This window comes from Muntiacus reevesi, chromosome 3 (genome assembly GCF_963930625.1).
Source record: "Muntiacus reevesi chromosome 3, mMunRee1.1, whole genome shotgun sequence".
Classification (NCBI taxonomy): domain Eukaryota; kingdom Metazoa; phylum Chordata; class Mammalia; order Artiodactyla; family Cervidae; genus Muntiacus; species Muntiacus reevesi.
In genome coordinates this window covers 263,535,100-263,545,539 of record NC_089251.1, presented here as the reverse complement: position 1 = coordinate 263,545,539, position 10,440 = coordinate 263,535,100, and the positions used below count along the sequence as shown (strand labels likewise).

Here is a 10,440-nt window from a genome sequence, read left to right as displayed (position 1 = left end):
CAATTTTATATATATATATATATATATATATATATATTTTTTTTTTTTTTTAACAAGTGAATGGTTTTTTAAAACTCTAAGAATTGGAATTAAGTATCTGGTTATATCTGTGATAGGTCTATTTCATCAGTCAAGCTGTCTTCTCACTGATAACAATCAGAAAGATGTGCTCCAACTTGAGAATTAGCTGATGCGTGCAGAAGTTCCATCAATCAATGTATGAGCATATTCTGATAGAATAACTGGCTGAATTCAGAAAGGAAAAAGATGACCTCGTCCATTTTAACTGCTAATGGAAAACATGCCCACATTATGTTGTCAGAGACTTAAGGGTAGAAAGCGTGTTGTACCTCTTCTTTAGAATTGTAACCAAAATGATGGGACTCTGGAGGGCTTACAGTACAAGAACATGTCACCCAAAAAAAAAATCACTTTGTCTTCTGGGAAGGCTACTAAATAACAGGGTATGGGGCTAGACCACAGATGTTTGGTTTAAGAGTTCACAGTTGAGGACGGTATGGAGTCTCAGAAAACTATAAAATCTTCATAGCCGAGCCAGTTACCAGTAAGATTCCACCTACGTGTGCACTACTTAAATATCTTCCTACATACTTGAGCCTAAATGACCTGTCAGCAGAGGGTGTCTGTGACAGTTACAAGAGAATGGCCTTACTTGCTTAGGATTGTGTGTGGGTGTTGAACATGGCACTTTTAAGCATAAATTTATGAGGTGCAAACTTTTAATGCAAAGATGACTCATAAAGTTTCAGAATGTGTAAATATGAAGCACAATCTTAACTTATACCGTCACTGGTGCTCACCCACAGCAAAACTAGCCTTGGTAGAGTACCAAATTGTTTGGACTACCAGGAAATTGACAAAAATCTGTCCCTCTTAATAGGCTGATGAGAAAAATTCTTGGGTTGATTGTTAACACTTGTGTGGTGGTATCATCTTAAACCAGTGTTACATGTACTTAAGCTGCATTTTGCAATATTATGTTTGATGGCAGCATTCAACTAACTCTATTTCTGATATTGTGAAGAAATCAATTCTTTTGAGAAGCTACACTGGAAAACTTAAATAGACAGCAATTATATAGTAGACTAAAAATATTCGAGGTAACTTCTCACTTAAGTGTCTGGAATCAGGCAGTAAGAATAAAACAGAAAAAGGATCATAACTAAATATTTGATCTGAATGTTGCAATAAAACTAAGATCAGTATTTTTTGTAATTCATTTGTGATGTTCCTTGAGAGTTTTATGCAGTTGCTACAAAAATGTCATAAAAATTTCCACTAATTAAGATGAATTGGTAAAAACTAGACCTTTATGCTTATTGGGAGCAATACTTGGAAGTAGATTATTTAGCTGTCAGAAAAATAACCTTGGAAGCTGTGATCAAACAGACACAACCAGGAGACCTAGAATTCAACAGGATATTGTTTTAATAATTCAAAATTGTGGCCCTTAGAAGACAGGAAGAGTATGAAAGAATAAAAATATAAGGGATTTTTAAACCAATTTTGTAAATGGAACCAACCAATTATTCATAGTTCCCTAAAAATCACTAAGCTTATAGACAGAAAAAAATTTATAAGATAAACTTTAAAACTTAAAACACCATAAGTTTTTGGATTCTAACTTTAATAAGTTGATAGCAAATTAACAAAATAAATTTCTGATAAGCTTTCTCTGCACAAAAAGTTTCAAACACCACAGAGGTGGTTTTTTCTTTTAAAAAAAATTTTCGTAGGTCAGTAGAAACAGAGGCCAAAGAAGAGATTTTAAAGCTGTAACTGCTGCATACTCAAAGAAAAACACTACATTTAGCTTTTGATCGCTTCAGTATAAAATAAGAATCATCTTATAGAGCCACTAAGAAAATAATCAACAGTAAGGTTTTCTGAAATTAAGCATATTTACAATAAAAAACAAATTTCTTGACATTGGATCATTCTTTTATTAAGTTTGGAGGCCCACTTAAGAATCTCATTTATGAGAACACCCACAGATAATAACAAATAAATAAGTCTGGGTTCCCTGAAACACCACCCATGCACACAGCTGGACCATAAGGTGGTTTTTAGTTAAATAGCAGCTACCATATTTGGTCTTATGCTTCAAGCTGTTACAAACACAAACATGTTTGCTCAACTCTAACTTCAGCTATTTACTGATGAATTCACTTCCTATGAGATAGACCTCCTAGTTTCATTAGGTTAATACCTCGGTTGATTTTCTTTTGAAGAGTCAGCGCAGTATTAAGTGAAGTCACAAGCACAATGGGTATTGTGTCAGTAATACTCAAACATTTGAGTAGCCAAGTGAGCAGACCATGTTAGGAAACTCCTTACATGCTTATTTAGGCTTCAGCTCTTACACTGTCAAGGTTCACTAGGTGCTCACAATCACCAAATCCTAGAGCTTTTCCCTAGGCGGTTTTACTAATTAAGGACAGAAAAAGGCATAAACCTTAATGCCGAGGCCTAGTTACATTAACACTGCAAATATTAGTAAGTTTGCAAAGTCTTAAATCCTGATGTTCCCCCTTTTTATTTATTTAGTTGGTTAGATACGGTGGGTAGTTTTCAAATGTCTTTGTAACCTTCTCATTAAGTGAGAACAATATAAACCAAATTCTCTTTCTGACAGAAGAGCCAGCTGAGCACCTGCCTGCCGAGTAACTTCACAGAAATGAAGGCCGCTGACAATAATACTCAGTTTTCACACATTAAGCCCCTGCTTTTTCACAAGTTCACTGGGACTGTCAAAAGAATGATTATCCATGGCAAGCATTATTTTGAAGCATTCAGCTTTGTAACTTTAAAAAAAGTGACCTCCAAGTGAAATGCATGCCCACTACAGCTTTATAGGCACACCCCACACCTTTCCAGTCCTGGCTCATCACCAGTCTCACTCACTAAATGTGCTTTCTTTCACCTGTAAAGCTTTTACTCCCATAACGCCTACTGAACACAGAATTCACTTAAATGTCAGTTCCTTATTTATCCCTCTGTAACACACTGGAATCTGGATTTTATCTGAGTGACAATAATTCCCACTCAACTAAGTATTGGGTTCCCAAAGGGCAAAGATCACGTCTTAGAGTTCTTCTGTGGCCTCCACCCTCACCCGAGCCACTGGCTCAGGGTTGAAGCTATTAATCTACCAAACTCACCTGTTACAATTTTACAGCAAGGCTTTTGCTAATTCTCTACCACAGGTTAGTTCAATTTCATATATAGCCCTTAATACTGAGGCCAAGTCACATTAACACTTTGCAAATATTAGTATGTTTGCAAAGTGTTAAATCCTGATGTTCCCCCTTTTATTTATTTAGTTGGTTAGATACGGTGGGTAGTTTTCAAAATGTCTTTGTAAACTTCTTATAAGTGAGAACAATATAAACCAAATTCTCTGAGAGCCAGAGTAAACTGAGTACCTGCCTGCCAGATAACCCTACAGAAATGAAGGCAGCCGACAAGAAGTCTTAAGACAGAAGCCCCCGGCCCTAATGCGAGGGGAGACAGGTAGGCTAGCACTGCTGTGAGGAATGCTATGCAGAGAGCTCTATAAACACAGATGTGTGAGGCACACGAAGTCTTTATTGCCACAGGAAGCAGGTGCACTCATCCCACCTCACCAACAGCTTTAGAGTCACAGAAACGAGGGCTTCACATAATAAAGTACAACACGAGACTTGAGAGAGATGGTCCCTTGGACTATATTGGCTGTAATACTGAGGTAACCAATTGACCTTGTTCAGTGAAAATACCTCTAACACAATGAAAAAAATCGACTAGTTATAACATCCAATTCATATATACAATTCAAATAAAAATATATATTATTTGCTTCAATGTATAGCAAGTTTAATACATTAGTGTTTACAAAATAAAAACTGAATTCTACTGAAATTTTTCTTGTGCTTCCCCCTATCACCCAGCACAGGAAGACCAGAGAAGTATGATACTTAAGGAAACTTATTCACGGATTTAAAGGTGCAGTTTGTGTGGTCATGAAAGACAGATAAATATTAGTTGGAAGATTATCACATCTTTAAAAACTGTTGCTTATTAAAATCTACAAACTTGAACTATAAGACACAATTAAAAAAAACCCCACAAAATTTCTCAAAATAGATTAGAATACAGGAAACGTTTCATGAAACTACTGAGATACTAACCAGTTCTATGGCTAATATTAAAAACTGAACAATCTATGTAAATCATATTCATACTATTTCTACATACAGTGAACAACCACAATTATCAACCTCAAGCTAGCAACAAAGTTGCAAGGTCCACAGAAAGCTTCTTCAGTGGGCAAAACACTATGGTACAATTAAAACATTTAAGAAGGGGAAAAAGCCTCTTAACAGTATAAAAGTTGTTTACTGGTGTCTCTACTGTAAAGCTATTCTACAAATCCACACGGAAAAGGAATTACATACGTGACAGTGGTCAGGGACTACAGTGCAGACACTTCATCTGACATCTGGCTGACGAATTTTAATATAACAGACTACAACTTAACATTCTTTATTCAGTTATGACCTAGAGCAGAACTGAAAACAAGAAACACATATTCCAAGTCAATACACTCTCCTGGGCAATATCTGGGTTTAAATCTGGAGGAAGGAGGTAAAGCTGTCAAACATCTTCTCCTCTTAAGCCAACAGAAAAAATATACATGGGTAGAAGTAGTATTTGTTTTTCACTATGGATTCCAAAGGGAAATTCTGATAAGTATGCAAGTATGTTATTAACATTTAAGCACACCCTCATATATATGTATACAGCCCACTAACTAAACAGGGAGAATTAAAACCGATTTTCAAGTTAAAATGAGTTTTAAGAAAAAACTGCATTCATAAATCCAAAAAGTATACAAAAATGAAATTGTAAAATAAATAATGAATATAGGTGTCAACTAAACCTCCATAGAAATATGCCTGCAAATGTGGATGCACCGGTCGTCCACAATTGTGAACAGTTTGGATGGGAAGACGTTCCCCAGGGAGAACCATCTAGCTTCTCTGACTCTGGTATGTAGAAAAGGGTTTTCTACGTACAGGAATTTCTGGATATAAAACAGTGCTTACTCTACTATATATATAGCCTTTGTTAACAGTCATCATTCTTATCACATTTAGGATTAACTTACTATGTCTCAATCTATAACACGTTCTGAAATAACAGTGTTTAAGTCAAGGCTTTTGTGCATCGGTCCATCTATTTCAGGTTCTCTGTCCAAGGAGCAGCTTCGTATTTTCGTTACCCTTTAAGTAGCTATCTCAGAACGCAACCTGGATCAACCAGGCAAGATTTTTCTACTCTATTGCTCATCTTTTTAACTTTACTCCAGTATTTATTAACTATTGCCTAATTAAGCCAGTAAAAATGACATCTGACTGCTAAGAAATGAGACATTTCCTATTTAAACAAAATCAGTTTTATCAGATATTAAAACTACAATATTTTCCTTGGCTTAAATTGAGTATCTGCTTTCCATTTTTCCAAAGTCATTACAACCTTGCCAACAACTACATCACTTAAACTTTCTTTTTTATGACTGCAAAGATTCTAAACTCTGACATACAATAATATTTACGTAAAACACTTAAAGCAGACAATGAAATTTCAAGTAAAATAAACTTTATCCACATCTATTGGTCCAAACAGGTCTCAACATCTAGGTTTTACTTCTATAAATTACACAAATACATTGTACATTCTTAAATAGTGAACGCTTACAGTGTTAATTTGTAAGCCTTTCCACATAAAATGACTTACACAGGAATGTGATCAGTACTTCTGTTACAGATTGCAACATTCTCTCAGTTTACTCCTTTGTGGCTGTAGCTTTGTCTTCCTGGTTTCCACAGACTACTGTATCAGTCCTTATGCTTTGGCTATGAAATCTGTTTGTGTTGAATGAGGCAACATTGGTTATTAAGGCTTATTTCTATGATGGAGCATTATCCTTAGCTCTGATGCCATTTTCAGAGAACAGTGAAGAATCACAGCTATCTTGAATCTTCAGGCTCTGTTTTGATGACTTTCTTTTCCAAAGTAAAAGCTGAGTGAGGGTAGTCTTTTAAAATCCCAAGGCTCTCTATAAGAATGGAAACACAAAATATATTAATACTTTAAATCAAAGGTCACAAAAAAAAACAAAAAGAAACCCCCAAACTCAAACCCCAAAGCAAGCAGTATCAACTATTCGTAACTGCAATTCTGTATAAAATTATGTTTATAAAATTGTGGCTAAGATTTTGGATTCTGGATTTATACTCCATTTCTACCCATTACTAGCTGTATACATCTTTAGGCAAGTTACACATCTCTCTAAGCCTTAGTGTCTTCATCTATAAAATGTGGATAGGATCTATACATGGTAGTATGAGATCTAAATTACAAAACTCATGTAAAGCACACAGCATGTAGAACGTACTGGTTTTTATTTAATGCTTGGTCCAAAGTGATAAATAAAATATCTAAAATAAAACTGGTCACTCACAAACAACAAAGTTACTGGCCAAAATATTTACTACCAATGAAGACATGAGGCAGAAAAACATTTTCCATGTTTAAACATGGGACTACTTTTAAGTTTCTCTAGTCACAAAACCTTAATGTGGGAGAAACAGGGATAAAACAATGAAGATTCTATTTTTCATAAGGACTCATTCCTTACATGAATAATTATTTGAACCTCAAACACATGCTACAGAATGACAATAAAATGCAGTATTTATTTATGTGAAGTATTAATACTGGGGGATACACACATACACTGTAAAAAGGATTCTAGAAAAGTAACCAACATTAATAGCTTATCTGAGATTAGGAAGTTGACTTTATGAATGTCCCTCTCTGTACAGAAATTCAGCATACCAAGAGTAATAGTAGCTACCATTTACTGAATTCCTATCAGCCAGGCAATTCATATAGGTTATCCTGTTTAATCCTCCTAACTATTCAATGAGGCAGAAATTATGTTTTACAGATAAGACAACTGACTTCAAGTGACTCTTAAAGTTATTTTAACTCAAAGACTGAACAATACTGGATTCTTTCAAATGGTGTTGGTCTCTAATACCTTTAACTCTAACTCACTTTACTTGCATAAAAACATGAAAACACCAACTATATGAGGAACGGCTTGCCCTTTTATGGAGTTCAGTTTACTTCTGAAATAAAAATATCACCCCCCAAATGCAGTTGCATGAGAAGTTTAGATTTTAGAAAAACACAAGTGGTTCTCTTAGCAAGACAGCAAACATATAATCAATTTCATATTATGAAAGGCTGGAAAAGGGAATATAATATCTGAAGTCAGTCATTTATTACCTGATTTACAATCTTGCATAAAGCCACCGCTCATGTAATAGGTAATCAAAATAATCTCAACCTTCAAGAGCTTTTCCCTGTCTATTCTTTGGAATACCATGTTTTCAAAAAAACAAAACAAAGCAAAACTGGCTGTTAATATGGCAATCTATTATTTCCAAGGCGAGAAAACTGACTAGTAACAGTATTAGCAATGACCCTTTTTTAAGGAGGGACAAAGAGAAGTTAGGAGATTAGAATCAACATATGTTTTATTCAAGTATTACTCCCTCTAATCACATCCTACATTTTTACCTGATGAGTGGGACTTTGCCTCACTGGAGTAATGTCTACTCAGCTCCCCATCCACGACAAAATGATGGGGTTGTCTGTTCTGTAAATTAGGCATTCGGAGATTCAAAGGTCTTTCTCCTAATGAAAAGGCAAAAAGGAATATGAATAATTAAAAATGCATCCCGGCTTTCTTAAAAATAAGTTTCCATGAATTGCCTGAACACGCCTTAAGAAATAAATAAGGAAAGTCAACAGGCACTGAAGAATTTAAATGCTAGCTGGAGAAATATTTAAGATAATAATTGAGGAGGGAAATGGCAATTCAAGCTAGTCTCACAATTTATTGTTCTGTCAGGACATTTCGACAAGCTAATCACAAATGAAACAAAAGACTGAGATTTCTAGGCATTTTCTTATTAGTGTAGCCGTTTTACCAAGGTAGGTCATTAACCACATAATAACAAATACTATAGACACAGAAATCTCTTCTGTGGCTCAGATGGTAAAGAATCTGCCTTCAATGTAGGAGACCTGGGTTCAATCTCTGGGTCGGGAAGATCCCCTGGAGAAGGGAATGGCAACCCACTCCAGTATCCTTGCCTGGAAAATCCCATGGACAGAGGAGCCTGGTGGGCCACAGTCCATGGGATCGCAAAGAGCTGGACATGACTGAGCGACTAACACTTTCACACACAGACTCAGAGATGACTTCAGGCCAACTGCCAATTACTAGAACAGCAAAACCTGTGGCAAAGCCAGGAAAAGATGTAATTAGCACAGATATGGTAAAAAATGTTTCATACACCAAATCATATTCCCTATCATAAACCTAAATCCATCACACTTAGCAAACTGCTGCCCTGCACTGGAGTATCCTGGTGTCACAAATGAGAGTAATCAAATCTTTCATTAATGTCTTTGATTCTTAATTCTCGGGCTTCCCTGGTGGCTCAGATGGTAAAGAATCAGCCCGCAGGGCAGAAGACCTGGGCTCGATCCTTGTGTCAGAAGATCCCTCAAGGGAATGGCTACCCACTCCAGTATTCTTGCCTGGAGAATTCTTTGGACAGAGGAGCCAGGTGGAGTACAGTCCACGGGGTTGCAAAGAATTGGACACAACTGAGTGACTAACATTTCTTAACTCTAATCTTAACTGTCAAGGATGACTGGAGAAGTTAAACAAGACCTCCACTAAAGTTTCTGTAATATTTTAAAGGAAGAATGTTCTTCACCACTACTCTGATCTGCTAACGTGTAATGTTTTACTCTATAGTTGAAGAAGGCTGGTTAGGATGGTATTCCTATTTAGAAATCTTATTTTTTTGACTATAGTAACCACTCTCTAAAAAGGTGTAACAGTAATACATAAAAAAGGCCCTACAAAGTTGCTTTTCTTCAAACACTATCACTATTTGAAATTAGAGGATCTACTCTGATACTTGGATGCTATCCATCTTTCTCCATTGGAGCATAAGCCCCAAGGGAGCAGGGTCTATCTGATTTACCGCTACATTTTCAGTATCTAGAAGTGTGGCACACAGGAGATACAAAAAAATATTTGCTGAATGGGTGCATGACAGTCACTTGGAATTTTCTTCATGTGTAGACACAAATGAAGTAATTTTAAAAATGGTTAAAATACTCAAGAAGCAAAGCCTTTTACATCTAAAGAGTTTAAGAGAACAATTTCCGAAGTACATGCCACACAAAATATCTTCAGAGTCTACAGAACAACGTGAAGCCTGAAAGAAGATGACATTTCTACAAGTCTCTCCCTTCTTATACTCTCTTCAAATTTCTTATTTTGTCATAGTATTTTAGACACAGTTACCACATTCTGTTAGGAACCAAATGTTATAAATTTCAGACAAATCTGCATATGTTTCTTAAAAAAATGCAGTTCTAGTCTTTTAAAAAATGATTAACATCTCCCATGGAATTCATTTCTTGAGGAAAAATGATTTATACTGTTTACATCTCCCATCCACGCTCTACAAAATACATGTCAATTACATGGGCCAGCTCTTGTTTAGGGTTGTGGTGCTAGGGAAGACTCTTCACAGTCCCTTGGACTGCAAGCAGATCAAAACAGTCAATCCTAAAGGAAACCAACCCTGAAGATTCACTGGAAGGATGAATCAAATGCTGAAGCTGATGGCCCAGTACTTTGGCCACCTGAAGCAAAGAACCGATTCATTGGAAAAGACCCTAATGCTGGGAAAGATTGAGGGCAGGAGGAGAAGGGGGTGACAGAGGATGAGATGGCTGGATGGCATCACCAACTCATTGGACATGAGTTTGCGCAAACTCCGGGAGACAGTGAAGGACAGGGAAGCCTGGCGTGCTGCAGTCCATGTGGGTCTCAAAGAGTCAGACACAACTTAGCAACTAAACGACAAGGTTAAAAAAAAAACCTACCAATTAAATTTGCAGGAAGAATTCTTTCCTCTTTAGAAAAAGGGGCAATTTAACAATTCTGATAGAGAACTATAAGCGCATTTTTGCTTGTTTCTCTTCAGAGTGCACAGAGCAGCTGGCACTAAAGGCGCGGGTCGCTCTCAGGACGTACCTTGTCCCTCGGCATTGTCTGAGGTCAGACCGTTAGGGCTCTGCTCGTCTGAGCTCTGCCGAAACAGTCCTGCCGACAGTCTTCTTTCAGCATGCTGCAGCCTGTCATAGCCAGCTTGGGTGCAAAGGAACTCCATCTGCTTTGCCATCACCTTTTCAGACTGCTAGTAAGTAAAGAGAAAATAAAATAACTAAAACATCCTAGATTTTTTAATGGTTTAAAGATGCCAATTTCAGACT

The 10,440-nt window shown here is 36.6% G+C and overlaps 1 protein-coding gene across 3 annotated transcripts in view; it reads right to left on the bottom strand.

Moving 5' to 3' along the window:
* Window positions 1–1,940: 1,940 nt before the first annotated feature.
* Window positions 1,941–10,440, bottom strand: part of NAB1 (NGFI-A binding protein 1) — a 48,604-nt gene continuing 40,104 nt past the window's right edge. The window contains exons 6-8 of one of the 3 annotated variants that reach the window (XM_065931945.1): window positions 10,202–10,364; window positions 7,654–7,770; window positions 1,941–6,121 (exon numbers count right to left, since the gene is read on the bottom strand). In XM_065931945.1, the coding sequence (XP_065788017.1) occupies window positions 6,033–6,121; window positions 7,654–7,770; window positions 10,202–10,364 (369 nt within the window). In that variant the 3' untranslated portion in view covers window positions 1,941–6,032. The remainder of the gene's footprint in view (window positions 6,122–7,653; window positions 7,771–10,201; window positions 10,365–10,440) is intronic. The other 2 variants (XM_065931943.1, XM_065931944.1) reach the window with 2 other exon arrangements.